Source organism: Oncorhynchus masou, chromosome 27 (genome assembly GCF_036934945.1).
Source record: "Oncorhynchus masou masou isolate Uvic2021 chromosome 27, UVic_Omas_1.1, whole genome shotgun sequence".
In the NCBI taxonomy this organism is placed as follows: Eukaryota; Metazoa; Chordata; class Actinopteri; order Salmoniformes; family Salmonidae; genus Oncorhynchus; species Oncorhynchus masou.
Window position 1 is genome coordinate 22,567,081 of NC_088238.1, and position 27,428 is coordinate 22,594,508.

At 43.2% G+C, this 27,428-nt stretch overlaps 1 protein-coding gene across 3 annotated transcripts; it reads right to left on the bottom strand.

Moving 5' to 3' along the window:
* Nucleotides 1-1,538: 1,538 nt before the first annotated feature.
* LOC135515795 (synaptotagmin-10-like) lies at nucleotides 1,539-25,281 on the bottom strand. 3 transcript variants are annotated; one of them, XM_064939534.1, is made up of 7 exons: nucleotides 25,038-25,281; nucleotides 22,821-23,226; nucleotides 14,649-15,210; nucleotides 7,103-7,223; nucleotides 3,622-3,793; nucleotides 2,488-2,617; nucleotides 1,539-1,632 (listed from the first exon to the last, which is right to left on the bottom strand). In XM_064939534.1, the coding sequence occupies exons 1-7, from the start codon at nucleotides 25,222-25,224 to the stop codon at nucleotides 1,561-1,563; spliced, it is 1,650 nt and encodes a 549-aa protein (XP_064795606.1). In that variant the 5' UTR covers nucleotides 25,225-25,281; the 3' UTR covers nucleotides 1,539-1,560. The 3 variants fall into 3 exon arrangements, with proteins under 3 accessions (XP_064795606.1, XP_064795605.1, XP_064795604.1); XM_064939533.1 differs by having other exon boundaries at nucleotides 25,023-25,224; XM_064939532.1 differs by having other exon boundaries at nucleotides 2,458-2,617; nucleotides 25,023-25,224.
* Nucleotides 25,282-27,428: the final 2,147 nt, after the last annotated feature.

Consider the following 27,428-nt stretch of genomic DNA (forward strand, 5'->3'; position numbering starts at 1 on the left):
AGTACTATTTCTGAAGCAAATAGTTTTGCGAGTACTCTCTAGGAGAGGTCTGAGTGGGGAGGGGGAAACTGAAAACTAGCTGTTATGGGCAGAGAGGTTTGGAACTCTCTTTGTTATTGATTCTATTAATCAAATGTATTAATGGTTATGTATGTAGCTCTGTCCTTGAGCTGTTCTTGCCTAATGATGTTCTGTATTATGGCATTCTGTATTATGTTTCATGTTTTGTGTGGACCCCAGGAAGAGTAGATGCTGCTTTTGCAACAGCTAATGGGGATCCTAATAAAATACCACATTTATTGTATTTTCAACCAGCTACTCTTAGGAAATGTGTTCATATTTTAACAGTGTTCGTTTCATCAGCTGTTGTACAATGATACAAAACACAGGAAAAATCAAATTTTGACTGCACTGGGCCTTTACCTGAAAAGTAGAATAACCCTTCCTGCAAGACATAATTTCATTGCCAATGTTGTTTGTGTCACAACTCTGTAATGTAGAGTCCTGATGATGATTAATGCAATAGACCTATACAATTAAACACAACCTACACTACCTTTCAAAAGTTTGGGGTCACTAAGAAATGTCCTTGTTTTTGAAAGAAAAGCTATTTTTTTGTCCATTAAAATGACATAAAATTGATCCGAAATACAATGCAGACATTGTTCATGTTGTAAATGACTATTGTAGCTGGAAACGGCAGATTTTTTTATGGAATATCTATCAGCAACCATCACTCCTGTGTTCCAATGGCAAGTTGTGTTAGGTAATCCAAATGTATTATTTTAAAAGAATAATTGATCATTAGTCAGAATAAAGAAAGAGGAGAAAGAGGAGTGGGAGGACCCGGTGCACAACTGAGCAAGAGGACAATTACATTAGAGTGTCTAGTTTGAGAAACCGACACCTCATAAGTCCTCAACTGGCAGCTTCATTAAATAGAACCCGCAAAACACCAGTCTCAACTTCAACAGTGAAGAGGCGACTTCGTGATGCTGGCCTTCTAGGAAGAGTTGCAAAGAAAAAGCCATATCTCAGACTGGCCAATAAAAATAACACATTAAAGATGGGCAAAAGGACACAGACACTGGACAGAGGAACTCTGCCTAGAAGGCCAGCATCCCGGAGTCACCTCTTCACTGTTGATGTTGAGACTGGTGTTTTTCAGGCACTATTTAATGAAGCCTTTTTTAAATGATAAACTTAGATTAGCTAACACAGTGGTGGTTGTTGATACTGGGCCTCTGTACGCCTATGTAGATCTTCCATTAAAAATCATCCGTTTCCAGCTACAATGGTCATTTACAACATTAACAATGTCTACACTGTATTTATGATCAATTTGATGTCATTTTAATGGACAAAAAAATGTGCTTTTCTTTATAAACAAGGACATTTCTAAGTGACCTCAAACTTGAATGGTAATGTATAATGCTGTCATCTGGATGAGTCGGACATTGGCACTGGACATTTCTATATTTAAGTGACAGAATTGTGGTTACTACAGCTGTACACATCTACTTAATCTGCTATCAGATCATATGATTCTATTCGTATTTCCTATGGAGTTTGTGGAGGTTTGGGGGAAGGACAGGACCCCTGGCTCTCAAAGCTTGTCGCTCTTCCTGGCCACTGTGGACAAAACAGACAATTAACAAGGGTTAGTTCAACAAGAGTTGGCTAGGTCTCCAAAGATGCTATTGGTTTGGGTTTTAATATCAATGTTCTAAAGTACCTGGATTGAAGAAAGCATTAACAATAGATTTTTATCCTACAAGTATTTTAGATTTAGAGGAACGCCATGTTATAGGGTGAGTACTCCTCCAATTCTTGTTTCTTTGTTCAAGCTAAATAGAACGACAAGGCTCTTTGTTTAATGCACAACCACAAGGGGAAGTCTTTCCCCTATGCAACCAATGGGTCTAAATTCAACTACTCGTCTGTCAATAAGGATTTCTCCGGAAAATAAAGATTGGAATGATTCATGCATTTTTCAAGGATATCGTCTTGTGTTCATAGACTGTTTATAGATTGTGCTATTAAAACTCACATTCTTTACTACTTCTGAAGAGCAATGAAAAGGGATGGCCCACCACAATAATATGCGGTCCCCAGTTATGGGAACACAACGTAAATAATTAAGCTAGTGACCCCATCCAAACATCCTTGGTGGATATCAAGGCACCAACTCTCCAATTACTTTAAATAATTCTAGTTCAAACTAGCCCTTAAGTTTCTAGAATCAAATTGGTCTTTGTTCTAGTACAGACAACATCCTTGCGTCTTTGTCATGCTGCACTATTACACATTTCTGTTGAAATTGACAGGGTTATTTCCACAAGCTCTATGATTGGCTGCAAAACCTCTGGCTTTATCTGCTCTCTCAGAAAACCAGAGTGATGCAGCGAAGCATTGTGGGAGCTCTGGAAAGTCCTGCAATTGACTTGCACCTCTTACTTTGAAGGAAAAAAACGAACAGTCCTCTACCTCTCCCAGGGCATGCCAGTGCGTAATGGGCTTGCGTGGGTAGGCCAGCATCTCGTTCCAGTGGTACCTCCCCAGGCCCTCAGCATCTGGCCCCGTCCGACACACACCTATCACCTCGTTGTGGCCCACCCTGTGGACATTACACACACACACACACACACACACACACACACACACACACACACACACACACACACACACACACACACACACACACACACACACACACACACACACACACACACAATATTTTGAGTGCACAAAAAATATATGACACCTAAAAGCTGAGTGCTAGTTTGATGAAATAATTCTAAACCTAGGTTTGGTAATTACAGTGAATTATGTGGCTCCTGAGCATTCTGGTAAGTGGTCATGATTATATTGTCTCGAGACGCTTGCAGGATTTGAGTGAAAAGTTCTGTTGATGAAGTTCAAGTTCAACTCAAAGTTAGAACCTTACTCCTTCCTCCTTTGATGCAAATGTTTTAAAAAATGCTATTGTTTGTTGACTATATACACTGAGTATACCAAACATTAAGAACACCTTCATATTGAGTCGCAACCCCCCTCGTTTGCACTCAGAACAGCCTCAATTCGTCAGAGCATGGACTCGACAAGGTGTCAAAAGCGTTCCACAGGGAAGCCCATGTTCACTTCAATGTTTCTCACAGTTGTGTCAAGTTGGCTGGATGTCCTTTGGGTGGTTGACCATTCTTAATACACACAGGAAACTGTTGAGTGTGACAAAACCAGCAGCATTGCAGTTCTTAACACAAACCGGTGCGCCTTGCACCTACTACCATACCCTGTTCAAATGCACTTAAATATTTTGTCTTGCCCATTCAGCCTCTGAATGGCACACATACACAATCTATGTCTCAATTGTCTCAAGGCTTAAAAATCCTTCTTTAACCTGTCTCCTCCCCTTCATCTACACTGATTGAAGTGGATTTAACAAGTGACATCAATAAGATATCATATATTTCACCTGGATTCACCTGATCAATCTATGTGATGGAAAGAACAGGTGGTGTTAATGTTCTATATACTCAGTGTACATGTGTACTGTACAAGCATGCTTATGAACACCATATGTGTTGAATTGTGGGTGTTGCGTTGTATGGTTTCACTCACCGGTCGTAGTCCATCACCATGATGGACAGGCTGACCTGTTCCACGTTCTCTGGGGGGATGTCAAAGATGATGGCCTCGTTGTACACCGGGTTCAGTGTGCTTTTCTTGGTGGTAGTTTTCCGCTTCTTCAGCCTCCGTCCGTCACAGAGCAGGGAAACCTTTACATAGGGATCTGTGTGCCACAAATAGCATCTCCATGAAGTCAGTCGTGTAGATTGCAGGTAATGGCAACCAGTGGGGTGTATTCATGGATGCCAAGGGAAGCCAGGCTTCCCCAAATATTTGACCAATAAATTCTATATATATATAACGACCATGGGTTTGTAAGTGCAGAAATCGACCCTGCCGCACGAGCATGCTTTTGCGGCACAGTCGATAGTGCGCCGGACCTCGGGCTAGGAGGTCGAGGGTTCGAGACCTGCTCCCTGCCTGTTTCATTACAATATATATATACACTGCTCAAAAAAATAAAGGGAACACTAAAATAACACATCCTAGATCTGAATGAATGAAATATTCTTATTAAATACTTTTTTCTTTACATAGTTGAATGTGCTGACAACAAAATCACACACAAATTATCAATGGAAATCAAATTTATCAACCCATGGAGGTCTGGATTTGGAGTCACACTCAAAATTAAAGTGGAAAACCACACTACAGGCTGATCCAACTTTGATGTAATGTCCTTAAAACAAGTCAAAATGAGGCTCAGTAGTGTGTGTAGCCTCCACGTGCCTGTATGACCTCCCTACAACGCCTGGGCATGCTCCTGATGAGGTGGCAGATGGTATCATGAGGGATCTCCTCCCAGACCTGGACTAAAGCATCCGCCAACTCCTGGACAGTCTGTGGTGCAACGTGGCGTTGGTGGATGGAGCGAGACATGATGTCCCAGATGTGCTTAATTGGATTCAGGTCTGGGGAACAGGCGGGCCAGTCCATAGCATCAATGCCTTCCTCTTGCAGGAACTGCTGACACACTCCAGCCACATGAGGTCTAGCATTGTCTTGCATTAGGAGGAACCCAGGGCCAACCGCCTGAGGATCTCATCTTGGTACCTAATGGCAGTCAGGCTACCTCTGGCGAGCACATGGAGGGCTGTGCGGCCCCCCAAAGAAATGCCACCCCACACCATGACTGACCCACCGCCAAACCGGTCATGCTGGAGGATGTTGCAGGCAGCAGAACGTTCTCCACGGCGTCTCCAGAATCTGTCACGTCTGTCACATGTGCTCAGTGTGAACCTGCTTTCATCTGTGAAGAGCACAGGGCGCCAGTGGCGAATTTGCCAATCTTGGTGTTCTCTGGCAAATGCCAAACGTCCTGCACGGTGTTGGGCTGTAAAGCACAACCCCCACCTGTGGACGTCAGGCCCTCATACCACCCTCATGGAGTCTGTTTCTGACCATTTGAGCAGACACATGCACATTTTTGGCCTGCTGGAGGTCATTTTGCAGGGCTCTGGCAGTGCTCCTCCTGCTCCTCCTTGCACAAAGGCGGAGGTAGCAGTCCTGCTGCTGTGTTGTTGCCCTCCTACGGCCTCCTCCACGTCTCCTTATGTACTGGCCTGTCTCCTGGTAGCGCCTCCATGCTCTGGACACTACGCTGACAGACACAGCAAACCTTCTTGCCACAGCTCGCATTGATGTGCCATCCTGGATAAGCTGCACTACCTGAGCCACTTGTGTGGGTTGTAGACTCCGTCTCATGCTACCACTAGAGTGAAAGCACTGCCAGCATTCAAAAGTGACCAAAACATCAGCCAGGAAGCATAGGAACTGAGAAGTGGTCTGTGGTCACCACCTGCAGAACCACTCCTTTATTGGGGGTGTCTTGCTAATTGTCTATAATTTCCACCTGTTGTTTATTCCATTTGCATAACAGCATGTGAAATTTATTGTCAATCAGTGTTGCTTCCTAAGTGGACAGTTTGATTTCACAGAAGTGTGATAGACTTGGAGTTACATTGTGTTGTTTAAGTGTTCCCTTTATTTTTTTGAGCAGTGTATATATATATTTTCTTCTTCCGTCTCTCTCTCTCTGTGTTTTCATATTTTTCTGTCAATTCACAAGTGGCTGAATCTCACTGGAGAAATCATCCGAGATAGGAAAGCAGCACCTCTCTGTCTCAGTATGTGTAGCCCATGTTTCTGATGCTGTCTGGACCAAAAGACTATAATATGTTGGGGAGATGGGGATTTGGACTCTGTACAGGCCACTGATTATGAAGGCGATTTTGATCGAACTATAAATGAGTATGTTGTGCCACTAACCTGATACTATTGAAGTTCAATATGTAGCCTAGTAGGCTCCGGTTAACTAGCTAGCTAACATAGCTGGTTCATTGCTGCCAATGCTAGGAAGTTAGGCTAGCAAACATTTTAGCTAGGTAGCCTATGAAAACAAAAATTAAAAGTGTACTTTATGACAGATCCATAGACCATTTTGCCAACACGAAAGAGAGGAGGATGGCATTGGAGTTAGGGTTGCATATTTTTGCTGTATTTTTCAAATGTTCCATCCTTCGGGGGTAAATCTCGGTAACTGGGTTCCTGCCAATCAACCCTAATTGGCGTTCAACTAGTCTACAACTAGTCTACAACTAGGGTGAGTCAAACTGTTTTGTTTAACTTGCTCGCACATGCACGTACACACACACAGACAGAAATACATACCATGGACTGCCACGTGATATTTAGAAACATTGATTGGACTAAATTGTTTTTGGTTCCTTTAAGTTTGTTTTCAGTATATTAAACTAAGCATATATAGCCTTGTTGATTGGATGATGTTTACATGTTTCAGTTGAAATGGTGCTGGAATATCGGAGCCAGTGCTCCCGTTGTCTTTGTGCTGACTTGCGGTAACTCCGTGGTTCTAAATCAGTAGTTGTTTCTTAACTGTCGAAAACATTAAATTGCTTGATCATGCTGTAGGTGATAACTGTTTGTTACATGCAACATTTGCTTTGTGGACTTCACCGGACAGATGTTGCTCTCCGGTTTTATGACGACACTAACATATGTGTAGTTTAATTTTTTGTGTGACTGTTGTCACGGCCTTCTTGAATATCATGGCGGCGCATGAATGATTGGGTTATAGAGCAAACAATGCCATTATCACAACAGGTTGTAATATGGCTTTTTTTACTGGCTTGGCTTGCTCAGCGATTTTATCCATGCACAGCTACTGATGGCAACATTCAATTATTGAGTTTGGCTAAATTCAGTGTTCTTTTTTTGACAAGGTATCTTCTATTACAATTTCACCACAAACAATGACAACACATGGAAGAAGTATCTCCCTGCCTACTCTTATCTAAGGCACAGCATGTTGCCTCACGCAACTATGCCTTCTGATTCGCTACTTGCTCCTTTAGAGCTTTACAGTCATCCCTCATTGTTAGTCAGAGAACCATCGTGTTTTAAAGCCCAGCCTAAATGGCTGCGAGTTTTGTATTGTTTTTGTGGTTGTTACCTGAGGATCCAGTGATGTCCATGGCTTTGAGGTTCCGGCACTTGATGACAGTCAGTGTCATCCGACCTGCTGTGGGCAGGTAGCATAGAGAGTACATGATCTCCCCCAGATCCACACTCTCCTGGAGAAAGGACAAGGGGAACACTGCATCAAGGAAAGGGCACTGTTGCTGTAGAATAACTCTTTTAGGAAAGCAATTAGCCCAGATTGCTTTAGACAAAGTATGAACACCCAGAGGTGTCCTCAACTGAGAGAGAACATATAGATTTTCTTACAATGGGTAATTCATCACAAAACTAGAACAAATCGAATTTGTAAGCATTACCAGCAGAGTGAATGTGTATTCAAAATGGTCGCCCTTGTCTAGTGATTTTGCAGGATGTACAAAAATATGAGTAAAATGAGGACTGTGATTGGTCACATTAAGGGTTTTAAAGCGCTACCACTTCTAAATATTCTGCTGTGCTAATTTTAATTTGGGAGCACCAGAGCGCCTAGAAAAAATCTGCCATACCCATATTACCGGCGCTACAGGCAATGATCTGGCATGCGTCGGCAACACCGGAGCAGATGAAAGGGCCCCAAGTTGTGGGCCATTCTTAAACTACTGTAAACACCTTGCTCAGTCATGTTACCTCATTAGCTAGCTAGCTAACAACCTGATACAAATGTCAAATATGTCAACAATTCTTCCTTCAAAGGACCAATTCTATGGATTACATTTAGTGAAAATCCCCAAAGTAATGGTCTTTTTTGGTTTTAGTGTCGTGAGGAATCACATCAAAGTTTATTTGTCATGTGCGCCGAATACAACAGGTGGAGACGTAAATGCTTACTTACAGGCTCTAACCAATAGGGCGGAAAAAAGCGTATTGAGGTAGTATGTACATGTAGGAATCGTTAAAGTGACTATGCATATATGATGAACAGAGAGTAGCAGAAGTGTAAAAGGAGGGGTTGGCGGGTGGTTAGCCAATGTGCGGAGGACTGGTTGGTCAGGCCAATTTAGGTAGTATGTACATGAATGTATAGTTAAAGTGACTATGCATATAAGATAAACAGAGAGTAGCAGCAGCGTAAAAGAGGCGTTGGGGGGAGGCACACAATGCAAATAGTGCGGGTAACCATTTGGTTACCTGTTCAGGAGTCTTATGGCTTGGAGGTAAAAACTGTTGAGAATCCTTTTTGTCCTAGACTTGGCACTCCGGTACCGCTTGCCATGCGGTAGTAGAGAGAGCAGTCTGTGGCTGGGTCTTTGAGAATTTTTAGGGCCTTTCTCTGACACCGCCTGGTGTAGAGGTCCTGGATGGCAAGCAGCTTTGCCCCAGTGATGTACTGGGCCGTACGTACTACCCTCTGAAGTGCCTTGCTTTCGGAGGCAGAGCAATTGCCGTACCAGGCAGTGATGCAACCGGTCAGGATGCTCTCGATGTTACAGCTGTAGAACCTTTTGAGGATCTCAGGACCTATGCCAAATCTTTTTATTTTCCTGTTTGGGAATAGGCTTTGTCGTGCCCTCTTCACAACTGCCTTGGTGTGTTTGGACCAATCTAGTTTGTTGTTGATGTGGACACCAAGGAATTTGAAGATCTCAACCTGCTCCACTACAGCCCCGTCGATGAGAATGGGGACGTGCTCGGTGCTCCTTTTCCTGTAGTCCACAATCATCTCCTTAGTCTTGGTTATGTTGAGGGATAGGTTGTTATTCTGGCACCAAGGTCTCTGACCTCCTCCCTATAGGCTATCTCGTCGTTGTCGGTGATCAGGCCTACCACTGTTGTGTCGTCAGCAAACTTAATGATGGTGTTGGAGTGATGCCTGGCCATGCAGTCGTGTGTAAACAGGGAGTACAGGAGGGGACTGAACACGCACCCATGGAGAGCTCCAGTGTTGAGGATCAGCGCGGCAGATGTGTTGCTACCTACCCTCACCGCCTGGGGGCGGCCTGTCAAGAAGTCCAGGATCCAGTTGCAGAGGGAGGTGTTTAGTCCCAGGTTGGTGATGAGCTGTGATGGTACTATGGTGTTGAACGCTGAGCTGTAGTCAATGAACAGCATTCTCACATAGGTGTTCATTTGTCCAGGTGGGAAAGGACAGTGTGGAGTGCAATAGAGATTGCATCATCTGTGGATCTGTTTGGGTGGAATGCAAATTGGAGTGGGTCTAGGGTTTCTGGGATAATGGTGTTGATGTGAGCCATTACCAGCCTTTCAAAGCACTTCATGGCTACGGACGTGAGTGCTACAGGTCTGTAGTCATTTATGCAGGTTGCCTTTGTGTTCTTGGGCACAGGGACTATGGTGGTCTGCTTAAAGCATGTTGGTATTACAGACTCAATCCGGGACATGTTGCCAGTTGTTCAGCACATGCCTGGAGCACACGTCCTGGTAATCTGTCTGGCCCCGCAGCCTTGTGTATGTTGACCTGTTTAAAGGTCTTACTCACGTCGGCTACGGAGAGCATGATCACACAGTCGTCTGGACTGTGTGATCATAGTTTAAAGTGGCTAGTGATAGATTTTTTTACATCAATTTCCATTATCAAAGTGAGCTGGAGTTGAGTCAGTATGTTGGCAGCAGCCACTCAATGTTAGTGGTGGCTGTTTAACAGTCTGATGGCCTTGAGATAGAAGCTGTTTTTCAGTCTCTCGGTCCCTGCTTTAATGCACCTGTACTGACATCGCCTTCTGCATGATAGCGGTTTGAACAGGCAGTGGCTCGGGTGGGTGTTGTCCTTGATGATCTTTATGGCCTTCCTGTGACATTGGGTGGTGTAGGTGTCCTGGAGGGCAGATAGTTTGCCCCCGGTGATGCGTTGTGCAGACCTCACTACCCTCTGGAGAGCCTTACGGTTGTGGGTGGAGCAGTTGCCGTACCAGGCGGTGATACAGCCCGACAGGATGCTCTCGATTGTGCATCTGTAAAAGTTTGAGTGCTTTTGGCGACAAGCCAAATTTCTTCAGCCTCTTGGGAACCATTGGGTGGCCCTCTTGAAGCATGTGGGGACAGCAGACTGGGATAAGGATTGATTGAATATGTCCGTAAACACACCAGCCAGCTGGTCTGCGCATGCTCTGAGGATGCGGCTGGGGATGCCGTCTGGGCCTGCAGCCTTGCGAGGGTTAACACGTTTAAATGTTTTACTCACGTCGGCTGCAGTGAAGGAGAGTCCGCAGATTTTGGTAGCGGGTCGTGTCAGTGGCACTGTAATGTCCTCAAAGCAAATAAGTTGGCACTGTATTGTCTTCAAAGCAAATAAGTTATTTAGTTTGTCTGGGAGCAAGACATCGACGGGGTTGGTTTTTCTTTAGTAATCCGTGATTGACTGTCAACCCTGCCACATAACTCTTGTGTCTGAGCCGTTGAATTGAAACTCTATTTTGTCTCTATACTGACGCTTAGGTTGTTTGATTGCCTTGTGGAGGGAATAACTACACTGTTTGTATTTGGTCATGTTTCCGGTCACCTTGCCCTGGTTAAAAGCAGTGGTTCGCGCTTTCAGTTTCCCGCAAATGCTGCCATCAATCCACGGTTTCTGGTTTGGGAATGTTTTAATAGTTGCTGTGGTTACGACGTCGCCGATGCACTTTCTAATGAACTCGCTCACCGAATCAGCGTATTCGTCAATGTTGTTGTTGAACAAAATGCGGAACATATCCCAATCCACGTGATCGAAGCAGTCTTTAAGCATGGAATCAGATTGGTCTGACCAGCGTTGAACAGACCTGAGCACGGGAGCTTCTTGTTTTAGTTTCTGTCTGTAGGTTGGAAGCAACAAAAGGGAGTCGTGGTCAGCTTTTCCGAAAGGAGGGTGGGGGAGGGCCTTATATGCGTCACTGAAGTTAGAATAACAATGATCCAGGGTTTTACCAGCCCTGGTTGCACAATCAATATGCTGATAGAATTTAGGGAGTCTTGTTTTCAGATTAGTCTTGTTAAAATCCCAAGCTACAATGAATTCAGCCTCAGGATATGTGGTTTCCAGTTTACACAGAGTCAAATAAAGTTCGTTCAGGGCCATCGATGTGTCTGCTTGGGGGGGAATATATACGGCTGTGATTATAATCGAAGAGAATTCCCTTGGTAGATAATGCGGTTGACATTTGATTGTGAGGAATTCTAAGTCAGGTGAACAGAAGGAACTTGAATTCCTGTATGTTATGATCACACCACGTCTCGTTAATCATAAGGCATACTCCCATACAGCTCTACCCTTTAGCTCAGTGCGAATGTTGCCTGTAATCCATGGCTTCTGATTGGGGTATGTACGTACAGTCACTGTGTGGACGACGTCCTCAATGCACTTATTGATAAAGCCAGTGATTGATGTGGTGTATTCCTCCATGTCATCGGAAGAATCCCGGAACATGTTCCAGTCAGTGATAGCAAAGCAGTCCTGTAGTTTAGCATCTGCTTCATCTGACCATTTTTTTATAGACCGAGTCACTGGTGCTTCCTGCTTTAATTTTTGCTTGTAAGCATGAATCAGGAGGATAGAGCTGTGGTCGGATTTACCAAATGGAGGGCGAGGGAGAGCTTTGTACTCATCTCTGTGTGTGGAGTACAGGTGATCTAGATTTTTTTCCCTCTGGTTGCACATTTAACATGTTGATAGAGATTTGGTAGAACTGATTTAAGTTTCCCTGCATTAAAGTCTCCGGCTACTAGGAGAGCTGCCTCTGGGTGAGTGGTTTCCTGTTTGCTTATTTCCTTATACAGCTGACTGAGTGTGGTCTTAGTGCCAGCATCTGTCTGTGGTGGTAAATAAACAGTCACGAAAAGTATAGCTGAGAACTCTCTAGGCAAGTAGTGTGGCCTGCAATTTATCACAATATACTCTACTTCAGGCGAGCAAAATCTAGAGACTTCCTTAGATTTCGTGCACCAGCTGTTGTTTACAAATATGCACAGACCGCCCCCCTCGTCTTACCGGAGTGTGCTGTTCTATCCTGCCGGTGCAGCGTGTATCCCGCTAGCTGAATATCCATGTCGTCATTCAGCCACGATTCCGTGAAGCATAGGATATTACAGTTTTTAATGTCCCGTTGGTAGGATATTTGTGATCGTACCTTGTCTAGTTTGTTGTCCAATGATCGCACGTTGGCGATTAATATTGACGGTAACGGCAGCTTTCCTAGTTGCCTTCTGCGGGTCCGGACGAGGCATCCACCTCAATACAATGTGTTTATGGATCAGTTTAGACTGGAGCACTACTGTAGTCTGAGCAAAGAGCCTCAGATGGTCTGACTTGAAAGAGAAGAACATTACTCGATGTACTGACGTGGCGTGATTGTACTGATACCGAATCGGAGTCAATAAAAAGTCCCTTAAGGTGGCACTCCAGAGATAAGATTTGATTGGCCAACCAGTGAACAAAGGAGGACTGACTGGGAGGCATCTCACTCGTGCACAGATGTGTGTTTACATACACTCTTACAAAAAAGGGTTCCAAAAGGGTTCTTTGGCTGTCCCCTAATCGGTTCCTGGTTGAACCCTATTTGGTTCCATGTAAAACTCTCCGGGGAAAGGGTTCTACATATAACCCAGTAGGGTTTGACCTGGAACAAAAAGGGTTCTACCTGGTACCAAAAAAGGTTCTTCAAAGGGGTTATCCTATGGGGACAGCCAAATAACTGTTTTAGGTTCTAGATAGAAAAAAAGGTGCTAAGACTGTAGTTAGTGCTAAGACTGCAGAATGTCACCATATAAAAATACACTTAGAATAAGGGTGGCATAAGAGTTGCTCTCCATGGAAAGAATCCTTACTTGAGATATGTTTGCGCAAAGTCTTCCAGTGTCATCAATGTATTGACATGCAGGAGTTTCACAATAACAATGTAACATGTGAAACAGAGGATGTCTTCCCAGTCCTAGAAGCTCTCACATACAGGCAATAGGACTTCCCAAACCCAGCTCCTCTGGCCATTCAGCAGATGTTCTGCACGTCATAACAGAGCGTCAATACCCCCCCAGCCCTCCATCCATGGTGTGTTCCAAAGCACCACCCCCACCCACCTAACCATTGTGGGGTCCAACTGCCTTTGTGTCCCCTACTGTCAATCTCAGCATGGACACCCACACAAAAAGCTGCAAGGCGGGAAAAACTCAACGTCTTATCAAACCGTGACCCTCATAGGCAGGTCACAGGTTGTTTTAGGCATTGACACCCCTCTCATTTCCCTGCCATGTTTCTACCCATGCTATTGACACAAAAGGTCACATGCATAAAAAGACATTAATCTAGCCCAGGGAAATTAGGTTCTGAAATACAATACATACTAATCTTCAGCTGAATGTAATGTCATTTGTTGTGGCAAATTACTTTCCTGCAATTTTGCTTCCACATTAAATAGAAAATTGCTTGAAGTGTAAATACAGAGGGTTTTTCGAATTAGGCTAATTTCTTGTGTTTTTTCTGTTCATATGTAGTTGCATACTTTTTTTTAGAGAGAATTCAAGGAAGGAGGCAACACAAAGTACACAGTACTTTGTACTGTACTCCAAATACATTTCATAAAGGAAGACACTTTTAAAAGGACTCTCATTAATCTAAATTAAAAAAGGTGGAATGAAACACTGTCAAAATAAAATGTATGGCAAACTGCATTTGCTATGAGTCAATATCCATTCAATCATCCTTATCCTCATTCCCCTCTGGACGGCAATTCAGGCAATTTAATTGTCTAGAGACAGTATCAACAAAATCAATGCTGGAAGGTGAGAGAAAATTATCCCAAGATGGACATAAATAACAACCGAATACCAGACAAAAGATACGTCTAACAATCAACAACAATGTTGGGAGACAAAATAGATCCTTGAATATTTACAATAATTGCTTAATTTTTCTTCTATCCTGTCGGCAAGCTTAAAAGAAGTCTCACATTATATTCAATAGCCGAGTTCAATTGTAGCTCTCATGTTCAACACTATCAACAACAGTCAAAGTAGCAGTGAACTTGATGTCTGTATGGATGCTCAAGCTTTTGAACGTGTAATTTCCTCACAGCACACAGTAAACATTATGTAACACAAACAGTATAAACTTCCTGGAGACAAACTACACGTTGAAGTAAACACCATGACTGTTGACATGGGCTAACTGCATTAATGCCCAGACTGTCCCCCTCCAATGGCTAAGAACCCAGTCTTTAAACCCACCTAAACCTGCCTTTCCAGTTAATCCACTCTTGTTCTGTTTTCCACAGTACACCGTTCAGAGATCAACTGATTAATTAACCATTAATCCATCTCCATGACCATCAGACACAATAAATACCACCAAAACACACAATAATATTCATAAACAGAAGCTGTTGAGTAAACAAACTGTGATAACGATACCGAGGAGTAAGAAGTGTGTGGGCTCAGATTAAACTGCACTATCATTTTTTAGTCATTTAGCGGGTGCTTTTATCTAGAGCGACTAACAGTTACGACTTACAGAGCAATCAATTGTGGAGATCACTGATCCAGTGATCTCCACACATACTGATATCCTCCATGTACTACACCTATCTCAACTAGCTGAGGCCCAGCCCACTCACCGTGGTCGCAGCGTGAATGTCCTTCCACACCACTGCCTCCCTCGAGAGGTCGGAGAGCTCAAAGAGGTTGTCCACCACCACCTCGCCGATCATGTCGTGGCTGGTGAAGCGGTCAAAGTCGTAGACACTGAAGTGCAGTTTGCGGTTGCACAACTGGTCGTACTCCACGGGGAAGCAGAAGGCTTCGTCGAACGTGGGGTTGAGCGTCTTGCGGTGGACCCGCGTCTGGAACTTCTTCTGCCTCTCTGGCAGCAGGTAGATCTTGACGTAAGGGTCGGAGGTGCCAGTGAAGTCCTTGGCCGGCAGTTCCAGGGCCTTGAGGATCGTGACCACCAGCGCCTGTTCCTCGTAGTCGTAGAGCAGGGAGAAGCTCAGCTTACCGCACGTCTCCACCGGCTCCTGGGTCCCGTCCTCGGAGTCCACAGACTTCTGCTTGTAGAGCTCAGGCTTGATGCGGCCGATGCTTACGGTGGACGACTGGCGGATGGGGATCGTATCCATGCTGAAATCCACACTTGTCACGTTCATCTGGCGAGGCAGATGGCGGCGGAATGAATTGTGCCTGTTGAAAAAGGACATCAGTCATCTATGGTTTCTGGTACCTTTCAATCTGGAGGTTTCCATTGACCCAGGGTTATTAGACAAAAGCAATGTTGCAACAAAAACAACAACATTGATACGTGTAATGGAAACAACAGCTATGGAAATGTACTAAAGATCGGCAACATTTTTATCTGTTTGACAGGGTGGATTTTTCTTAACTTTATTGCGACAAATAATAATGGAAACTGTGTTTTTTGAATAAATTAAGGTATGTGCGACACGTGATGACATCACAGAACTTTAAAACTCCACTCCAAATTTGATTGTAAATGCATACTGCTGGCTAAATCTACCTTCATATATTCAAATGTTTCTTTGCAAGGACAAGGATTGTTCTGATTTTCAAGAATTCCTGAATTGCGTTGCCTTGTTTTTCTGGTTGGCTGGATGGAAGTATCACCATCCAATTGTCTACGAGTGCAAATTTCACCATGGCATGGACTTTGGCGATACATTGGCAAATGAGAATACAGAGAATACAGCAAATATTAGTAATTTCCTACATTCTATTCATGCTTGCTTTTGCGGGCTACCTGAGACATGAAACAGATAGGTGGGAGGGCATACAAGCTGTCACCAATTTTCCTAAATGGATAATTTGAACACTTCAACCACTTCATTTTTATTCGCCATTCTGGGGGGGGGGGGGGGGGGCAGATGTCATTAAGTCCAGCTTTTTTCTAAACACAAAACATTTCAATGGAAACGTACTGTAGCAGGCAATTGTCTTCTCTATTTTCTATGCAAACTTTCTAAATGTAGACAACAAAAATCTAAGGAAACAGTTAAAGGAAGCATAGCTAGTGATTCAGGAGAGAGAAGTTATTTGATCTTACTCTTATTGAAATGTTGGAAACCAACAGCATCCATAAGACAAAAGATGCATGGTTGTGTGTGCGGCTGCAATTATTTTTTCATGTTGATGATACTAGTTTACTATTCTTCAGAAGTGTTTTTACAATTCCTTGTTTCTTCTTGTAATTCTAGCATTACTGTTGATAGGAAAATGTTTGTTGTACATTTTTTTTAATACTTTAATGTTGTTAAGCTATTCTCTCAGCATTAACGAGAAAGATGTTACCGGCTTTGGGTTTAAAGTGATGGGAGTTACTTTATGATTGAACTCTTACGGAGCTACGTGACTGAGGGAGTTTTTCACAGGACCTCTTTTGGAAAATAACATTACCTGAGATACCTTGAGCCCAGGTCCATCTACTGATAATAACTTACATACTTTTGAGCAAACCACTGCTCTGTACTTCTCCTGGTTGTCACCTAGCAACTGATAACCAACCCCCCCCCCCTCCCCCCTACTGACGCCAATAAGAAGATCACAGTAATCTGACGCAGTTAGTATTGGTACAAAATATACAAATCTGGGAAACACAACACATATGGGATATGAAAAAAACATCACGTTATATTCAAACCTCATATGAAGACGTGCTTGCATGTTCTAACACATTTTCTGGGACATAATAAGACACAATGTTCTTTGTGAAGGACACTTTGTGAGTCCTATTATTTCAGACAAGGGACATCAATTTACAACCTCCCATGATTCCTACAGCATTCAGTGAACGGCATCCAAGAGGATGAATAGTATACACTGGAAGTGTTGATAATGGAGGAGGCTGGCGGATTTCATCCACATTTGCCCACAGATTCCTCTCTGTTGTGTCAGCCCTGACCCAGAATCAGTTTTAGCAGGCCTGCCATCCCAACTCCAGTAAAAGCATTCTCTCTTTCTCTACCTCTCCCTACATACACTTCTTCTCCAGAGCCACATTCATTATTTTTTTCCATAAGATAACCAATTTTATATCCTCCACTTTCTCAATCTTACAGGATCAGGGATTGGCTCTCAGTCTCAATACTCACATTGAGCCTGTGTGGCTCAGTTGGTAGAGCATGGTGCTTGCAATGACAGGGTTGTGGGTTTGATTCCCAGGGGGGACTAGTATGAGGAAAAAGTACAAGAATGTATCCATTCACTACTTTAAGTTGCTCTGGATAAGACAGTTAGGAACATGTTCTTATTTACAATGAAGTGTCTGTAGTGACGCCTCTAGTGCTGAGATAGAGTGCCTGAGACCGCTGCACCACTCGGGAGCCCCCCCAAAAATGGTACTTCTCGCATGTCTCAGAGATTTCTGTTTCCGCCCGTAAAAAAGGAACCAATCAAAATCTCTCATAGGGAAGAATGTTGTACAGTAATAAAACAGCATGACAAATCTCTAATCTCATACCACCTGGCGCTGTGCATGGATGTAACATATGATAATGTGATGTACTGATATACACTGTTCTGTAACATTTCATCAGAGATGATTGGTGGAGGTATGTCTGAAAATCACAATTAGAGTAGACTAGTACATTCTGTACAAGACTCTCTCTCTCTCTCTCTGAATTTGCCCTTGCCTTTGTTTAGAGTGTGTCTGCACAATGCATGAGCAGTGAATACTGATGTAGCTGTTGGAGAGGATCGATGTTAACAGAATGTATCTGTTGCTCTTCTCCATGGTAATCACCTGCTCTGCAAGTCACATGTTTGCAAAGCCTCATAGATTTGCCCTGAAGGCCAGAGTGACAACAAGCATCTCCTCCCACCTCATCTCACATTAATATGTTGTCCACGTCTCCTAAAATGGATGCTTCATGCAGTGTATCATCATCAAATTATTCCTAATTACTTGGGTGTACTATAGATGCAGTCCTTACTTGTGTTGTGATTATGATGATTTGTATTGAAAATTTGTGCTTCAGATTCAGCCGAACTGATGCATACATATTTAGATATTCGTAGCCCTTTCCTGTAGTCAAATGACCTAGTGGCCTCATGGGTGGAATGTTATTACTATTTTTCATAATTTCATAATTAATAAACATTATTAAAAGAACAGCTGAAAATATGGTGTTTCTTTGTCAAACAGTTTTGTTATATTTCAGTCTTCAACAATGTGTATATATTTAGTGTAATATTGGGATGCAACTCCAAATTGTATTCATTTCAACTCTATATCTGACATGGTACAGTTGTCTTTTTTTAAGCCTATAACCATGTGTGTGAGGTGTACACTTTTGTTTCAAAGTAGATTTGTATAAGACTACCAAAAAACACTGTGTCCCCGATTTAGCCCACTGCAGTAAAATGTTTTTAAGTGTCTTACTCAGAGCACTGGGAAACATACTTTCAAGAGATATAAACAGTAACATGATGATAGACCTGCCATCAGCTCTACTGATCATACGTTTCAATCATATACAGTGCCTTGCAAAAGTATTCATCCCTCTTGGCGTTTTTCCTATTTTGTTGCATTACAACCTGTAATTTAAGTAGATTTTTATTTGGATTTCATGTAATGGACATACACAAAAGAGTACACATTTTTGAAGTGAAATAAAAAAAATACTTGTTTCAAAAAATTATAAAAACCTGAAAAGTGGTGTGTCCATATGTATTCACCCCCTTTGCTATGAAGCCCCAAAATAAGATCTGGTGCAACCAATTACCTTCAGAAGTCACATAATTAGTTAAATAAAGTCCACCTGTGTGCAATCTGTCACATGATCTGTCACATGACCTCTATATATACACCTGTTCTGAAAGGCCCCAGAATCTGCAACACCACTAAGCAAGGGGCACCACCAAGAAAGCGACACCATGAAGACCAAGTAGAGGGGACCAAGTTGTGGAGAAGTACAGATTAGGGTTGAGTTATAAAAAATATTTGAAACCTTGAGCACCATTTAAATCCATTATTAAAAATGGAAAGAATATGGCACTACAACAAACCTGCCAAGAGAGGGCCACCCAGCAAAAGTCACGGACCAAGCAAGGAGGGCATTAAACAGAGAGGCAACAAAGAGACCAAAGATAACCCTGAAGGAGCTGCAAAGCACCACAGCGGAGATTGAAGTATCTGTCCAAAGGACCACTTTAAGCCGTACACTCCACAGAGCTGGGCTTTATGGAAGAGTGGTCAGAAAAAAGCCATTGCTTAAAATAAAAACAAGTAAACACGTTTGGTGTTCGCCTAAAGGCATGTGGGAGGCTCCCCAAACATATAGTAGGAACACTGGTCAGATGAGAATAAAATGTAGCTTTTTGGCCATCAAGGAAATTGCTATGTCTGGCACAAACCCAACACCTATCATCACCGTGAGAACACCATCCCCACAGTGAAGCATGGTGGTGGCAGCATCATGCTGCGGGGATGTTTTTCAAAACTGGTCAGAATGGATGTCATAAGGTGAATTCACCAATTTGTAAGTCGCTCTGGATAAGAGCGTCTGCCAAATGACTTAAATGTAATGTAAATGTAATTGAAGGAATGATGGATGGCGCTAAATACAGGGAAATTCTTGAGGGAAACCTGTTTCAGTCTTCCAGAGATTTGAGACTGAGATGGCGGTTCACCTTCCAGCAGGACAATGGCCCTGAGCATACTGCTAAAGCAACACTCGAGAAACATTTAAATGTATTGGAATGGCCTAGCCAAAGCCCTGACCAGAATCCAATCGAGAATCTGTTGTATGACTTAAAGATTGCTGTACAACAGGGGAACTCATCCATCTTGAAGGAGCAGTTTTGCATTGAAAAATGGGCAAAAATCCAAGTGGCTAGATGAGCCAAGCTTACAGAGACATACCCCAAGAGACTTGCAGCTGTAATTTCTGCAAAAGGTGTCTCTACAAAGTATTGACTTTGGGGGGGGGGGGGTGAATAATTATGCACACTCAAGTTTTCAGTTTTTTTTGTGTTATTTCTTGTTTGCTTCACAATAAAAAAATATGTTGCATCTTCAAAGTGGTAGGCATGCTGTGTACATCAAATGATTCCATTTCCCCAAAAAATACATTTTAATTCCAGGTTGTAAGGCAACAAAATGGGAAAGATGCCAATGGGGGTGAATACTTTCGCATGGCACTGTACAACAAGTCCTCCCCTTCTTTGAATCTTTCCTTATGTTATTTTTTCCCCTAGATGAAAAGCTTGCAAAAACATCTGAGGGAGATTCAATCCTAAAAGTGATGAGACACTACGGTGGGGCAAAAAAGTATTTCGTCAGCCACCAATTGTGCAAGTTCTCCCACTTAAAAAGATTTCGTCATAGGTACACTTCAACTATGACAGACAAAATGAGAGAAAAATATCCAGAAAATCACATTGTAGGATTTTTTATGAATTTATTTGCAAATTATGGTGGAAAATAAGTATTTGGTCACCTATAAACAAGCAAGATTTCTGGCTCTCACAGACCGACCTGTAACTTATTCTTTAAGAGGCTCCTCTGTCCTCCACTCGTTACCTGTATTAATGGCACCTGTTTGAACTTGTTATCAGTATAAAAGAAACCTGTCCACAACCTCAAACATTCACACTCCACTATGGCCAAGACCAAAGAGCTGTCAAATGACACCAGAAACAAAATTGTAGACCTGCACCAGGCTGGGAAGACTGAATCTGCAATAGGTAAGCAGCTTGGTTTGAAGAAATCAACTGTGGGAGCAATTATTAGGAAATGGAAGACATACAAGACCACTGATAATCTCCCTCGATCTGGGGTTCCATGCAAGATCTCACCCCGTGGGGTCAAAATAATCACAAGAACGGTGAGCAAAAATCCCAGAACCACACGGGGGGACCTAGTGAATGACCTGCAGAGAGCTGGGACCAAAGTAACAAAGCCTACCATCAGTAACACACTACGCCGCCAGGGACTCAAATCCTGCAGTGCCAGACGTGTCCCCCTGCTTAAGCCAGTACATGTCCAGGCCCATCTGAAGTTTGCTAGAGAGCATTTGGATGATCCAGAAGAAGATTGGGAGAATGTCATATGGTCAGATGAAACCAAAATAGAACTTTTTGGTAAAAACTCAACTCGTTGTGTTTGGAGGACAAAGAATGCTGAGTTGCATCCAAAGAACACCATACCTACTGTGAAGCATGGGGGTGGAAACATCATGCTTTGGGGCTGTTTTTCTGCAAAGGGACCAGGACTACTGATCCGTGTAAAGGAAAGAATGAATGGGGCCACGTATCGTGAGATTTTGAGTGAAAACCTCCTTCCATCAGCAAGGGCATTGAAGATGAAATGTGGCTGGGTTTTCAGCATGACAATGATCCCAAACACACCGCCCGGGCAACGAAGGAGTGGCTTCGTAATTAGCATTTCAAGGTCCTGGAGTGGCCTAGCCAGTCTCCAGATCTCAACCCCATAGAAAACCTTTGGAGGGAGTTGAAAGTCTGTGTTGCCCAGCAACAGCCCCAAAACATCACTGCTCTAGAGGAGATTTGCATGGAGGAATGGGCCAAAATACCAGCAACAGTGTGTGAAAACCTTGTGAAGACTTACAGAAAACGTTTGACCTCTGTCATTGCCAACAAAGGGTATATAACAAAGTATTGAGATAAACTTTTGTTATTGACCAAATAGTTATTTTCCACCATAATTTGCAAATAAATTCATTAAAAATCCTACAATGTGATTTTCTGGATTTTTTTTCTCATTTTGTCTGTCATAGTTGAAGTGTACGTATGATGAAAATTACAGGCCTCTCTCATATTTTTAAGTGGGAGAACTTGCACAATTGGTGGCTGACTAAATACTTTTTTTGCCCCACTGTATTTAATTAGCTCTGTCTGCCCCCTTCGTCAGTGTGTAATTCATGAAAAGTGCCAGGCTCGATAAATTGCATCAACTTTCCTAATGACAAACTAAAGCAAGTGTCAATAATGGCTTCCTGCAGGAGATGGAGTGCAGCTGCTCAGTGAGTCTCAGTAGGACGAGTGCCTCGCAGCACATCAGTTCTCAACCTGCGGTGGCGCTAATTACAGACGTGCTCGTTTAAACACAGTCCCCGAAAACAAAGAGACGAGGAGCTGATTGTTTCATTACCGGGGTCGCTTACCGCTGTTGCCATGGCAGCGTGACTCACGCCCGCCCAACACAAGACGTGGCCTGGGGTGATTACAGGGTTTTTGTGTGTGTGAGGAGCAAGGGGGCGTGCTGTCGCCCCGTTGATGAGCACCATAGGAGAACTGGACGCTACTGAGCGTCCAGTTCGCACGTGTTGTGCCATTTTAAGGTAATTCGTCACAAATTCTCCTGAAATGTCTTGACATTTGTCATGGCCATACTTGATGTGTACAGATCAAGTGTCATCATTTGCCACTTTATGCCACCTGTCACTTGCTTGAAAGCATCATGTACATAACCTTCACTCACAGGAGGTTGGTGGCACCTTAATTGGGGAGGACGGGTTTGTGGTAATGGCAGGAGCGGGATAAGTGGAATGGTATCAAATATATCAAACAAATTGTTTTCCATGTGTTTGATGCCATTACATTTGCTCAGTTCCAGCCATTATTATGAGCCGTCCTCCCCTGAGCAGCCTCCACTGCCTTCACTATAGGTGTGCACAGCTCTGTGCATGCATATGACACAACATAACACAGAAATCCTTGGACCCAGTGCAACCAAAAATGTACACCAACAGAATGTTAAGACCAAGAGACAGGAAAGTGACAGGGACACTACTCTGGGAGAAGTCCAATAATGTTACCTGGAGGACGAGGTGGGGTCGGTGGTCTGCCTCTGAATCTTGGCCTGCTGGCCCAGCCTCTCCCTGAGAGCCGTCTGCACCTCAGCAGGGATGTCTGGGGATGTCTGGCTGATCTTCATGGCCGCCTCTAGCAGCTTCACAGAGCTGCAACGCCCGTTCACCTTCACCACTGGCACAGGCTTCATCTCCTCCTCCATCGGTGCCACCTTGTGGAGGGGTGTGACGGGCAGGGGGGCTGGCGGAGGGGCCTCAGGGAGCCCGACACGGGGGCCATTGTCGACGTGGGACGAGAGGGCCTTGCTCCTCCAGATGGGCCAACACAGCTTCCAAAAGACAAAGAGAGAGACTACCAACAGGGCGAGTCCACAGAAACCCACGACAACAGCAAGGAGACTGATAGAGATGTCTACGAGCGACCATAGAGATCAACAGTGACAGATAGAGGGAGAGAGAGGACGGGCAAGCGATGGACGGAGCGTGACAGACAAACATGGAAGAGAAAAAAGAGAAGAGAGAAAGCAAGCTGTAAAAGAGGAGGCTGCAAATGCCCTAGTTTGGTAAAGATCAGAGGAAGTTAGAAAGTCATACAGCGTCATTGCAAGACATTCACATGGACAGGAAAGACAAATAGCTCTTCATGGCCATATTTGATCAAGTTGACAAATCAACTTTCAGAAACCACAACCCCTTCTTCTACAACTATATATATTGGTTCAAGGCTTTATGCACAAACTAAGATTTACCTCGGGCTATTACAAAATGCATTATGCATTCCATTGTGTGCATGTTACACAATTGTATGGTTTCTTATAAATAAAGTTGGACAGTATACGCCTGTGTGTGGATTGCAATGTACAGGAGATATGTCCTTTCTCACTGATATTACTGCATGATGTCATGTTCTTTGCTGTGTTCTGTCTCCGTGTTATTCCCTCTCCTGTTGCTCATTCACTCTCACAAGGACACTTATGCTTTGTGGTGCACCATCTCAAAGCCAAAGCCTACATGAAAACAAGAATCCAGATCTATAGGCAACAATCAGTCCACTTTATATGACGTGACACTAAAAACATGTATTTCTTTTTCAGGCTAATAACTTTAACAGGCATGCTAGACTGCTGAGATTTACAGTTCATTTGAATTTGTTTGCAAATGTAAGTGTAGTTATGGAAATTACACAAGCTCTGTAGGCCTAGGCAGTTATCACTTCAAGTAATATAAGACATTATGTAACTGTGTTGTAATTATCACGGATTTAACTCAATTTAGTTTAGAAGAGCAACAATCTACTGCAATAAATGCAATCTAGCTGATTGATTGACTGACAGACTGACTGACAGACCAATTGAATTTCCATCTGTTAGGCTTTTACTCAAAATCAGAGACATTATTGCATCAGAAACAACACTGCTACCTCACATCAACCCAGAGGGAATAATGACATGTTACGATATAGCTTATTATTTATGGTAAACTCTACAAAAAACATATGTAGAATTTAGAACTGTTTCAACATCTTATCCAAGCCTTACCATAAAATGAAAAGGCTACAACATTACTTTCGCCAAATCAATGAGAGAGACATTATTAAGCAAATAAATGGGTTTATTTGACAGAAGGGAATCTATGTTTAGAGCACGAACTGGTAGCCAACAGTATGACTAATTTCAGACATGCCGGTCAGTTGGCGCATGGTGGAGTGAATGAAGGCAAGATCACTGAGAACACATCTCCTCTTTCAACAAGCTATCAGTCACACACACAATCAGACTATCACACCATCAGATTGCACACGCCAGAACCAAGCACAATGACATGGGAAAACGAGCATACACTGATGCTGCAACGGGTGCAGTCTTTTCCCTTTGCAGACACAGATGTTTCACCTGTTGAGCGTAGCTCAAAGCGACATGAGGACACAGCACAACCTCCAGGATTATTAAGCATTTTAAACATGTTTTCCCATAGAAGTTATTCTAGTCCTATACTTAGTCGCGCATTTTATATGATTATATTGCAGCGCTTCAAGGGGAAAGTTGAGTAGGCTGAAGTTGAACTTAACACGCATTTTACTGTTCAACTCATCATTCTCACACAACCTTGTGCACCAGGTTGACGCCAGAGGAACCAAACCATGACACAAGAGGGATGCAAGCTTTAAGGAGAGGGATAGGAAGAAAACGTTGCTTTTGACCTATTTACCTGCGCTCCCTTTACCTTGTATGTTGCTCTCCAAGGGAAATATAGCCGAGCATTTCTCCCCATCTACATGCCCCGCTAGACAGAGCTCCGTGACGATCTGAAGGGCCCTTTGGCACAAGCTGAAGTTGTCCTCCGTTCGGACACTCATGTCTCTTCTGTTAAGCCATTGCACGCTGGAGGAGCCGGGTGGGCGGTGATTCATTTGGCCACCTTGCGCGCCGCTGAGTGCAGCCTCTCCGCGCCAAAGATCAGAGCGCACGAGGCGTCCACATCCATATCCACTGCGCAATGCCGGGACTGATTTACAGCGCGCTTCTTGTGTTTGAACAAAAGATTCTTCAGCACTTAGTGTCCACCAGCCACTGTCCAATAGGAATGAAGCACCGGTTAAGCAAGACCCTAGTGTTGGAATTACACGCTATTGCGCTGACAAATAGCCTATTTAAAATCATTAGATTTGGACTAATACCAGTGAAGCTTGACATTACTTCTGTGAATGCCCACAATTTCAAGCAGAAGCCTGAATAGTCTTCCAAATATTATTCCCGGTGCCTAAAGTTTACTATAATGACATCTACAAATACTATTTTAAATTATTAACCTTGGTTGAATAATAAAGATTAGGTTCCTCAACCTACATTATACTACTCTTTTTTTGAGAGGACAAATATTCCTTTCAGAAACACATAGTCATGTTAATATCAACCTAATACCAGAATCTTAATTAGCCAACTGAATTACCAAAAGAGCCCACAGATATTGAAAGGGCAAAGTAAGAACAGTATCAACAAAATAGTCACAGGGGACAACAGCTTGAAATCGAATATTACAGTACCAGTACAATTCAAAATTTTAAATATGTGAATTACATATGCAACAACGCAATCAGTTTCCCAGCCACAGAGCCATGAAAAGGTCGGTTTTTTTCATGAATATTAATATATTTTGGGAACATGCATGGGGCAGTTTTCACTTATAAATGAATTTATGCAATTGCTAAAGTAGGATTCTTTGCCAAGAATCTATAATGCAACACAATGACAGCTCATGACCAGGAGGAGGTAAGGTGCCACTCAGGCAACGGCAGAGGCAGACAGTCTCCTAGACAACAGGACAGTAATAACGAGCAGCTTCCTTGGGAAAAATTAACTTCCCTTATCAGTGTTTGCTGAAACTGTTGAGAGCGATGGTGTATGGGCAGAACTGGCCCCCACATTGTTCGTTCATCTCTCTCTCTCTCTCTCTCTCTCTCACACACACACACACACACACACACACACACACACACACACACACACACACACACACACACACACACACACACACACACACACACACACGCACGCACACACACACGCACACACACACAAACACACACACACCGTCTCTTGCAGTCTTGGTAGGCAAAGGGGCAAATATTTAAATATGGGTGATAAGGCAACTGTCAGGGACTAAGGGCTTGAATACTAATAGTGTAATCTAATATATTTTTACTAGCAGTCACAGGGTACCACTCTCTGACAGATTTCCACTGGAACATTCTCTGAACATGTCCTTGACTGTGCCCAAAGGGTTGTGTAAGGACAACACTGACTTCTATTTGTGAGACTATTTTGTCTGTCTCTATCTTATGTCTTTCTCTGTATGGTCTGTCCCACTGATAGCTGCATTCATCACAACGTCCACTGTAGCCATATTCTACAGTCACATTTACATTCTACAGGCATATTCTAACAACTTGTCAAGTAGTCTAGGTGAATGGAATAAGGCGGAGTCAGGCGCAGGACACAAGTATGAGTAAATCCACGATATTTACTAAAATTCAACAATAATCCAACTAGGATAAACATGAACAATCCAGATCACGTATACGGAACATCTTGACAAAAACAATCACGCACAAAACAACAGGGGAAGCCAGAGGGTTAAATAAGGAACACTGATTATCGAATGAAAACCAGGTGAGTACAATGAAGATAAAACAAAACGAAAATGAAACATGGATCAGTGGTGATGAGAAAGCCGGTGACGTCGACGGCCGAACGCTGCCCGAACAAGGAGAGGGACTAACAACGGCGGAAGTCGTGACACAACTATATTCTTTAAAGACGTCCTCCAGTGATTTTTGAACTATATGTTGAATGAATATGTTGACTTTTTTTTATCCCAAGTATAAATACAGTGAAGTACCACACTAAAGGGTACAAAATAAATATTTTTCAGGTAAATGTTGTTTTTTAGACACCTGCAAACTTCAAGGAGGCCGGGAGGGCATTCAAGGATCTGGTCTGATGGGAATCCATGACGTCATCAGCCTTCCCCCTTGATTGAGTAAATATAGAGGACAAAAGAAGAAAGGCCCACCCCCCCACTTGTGCTGTCATGACATACCTGGACCACCTATTG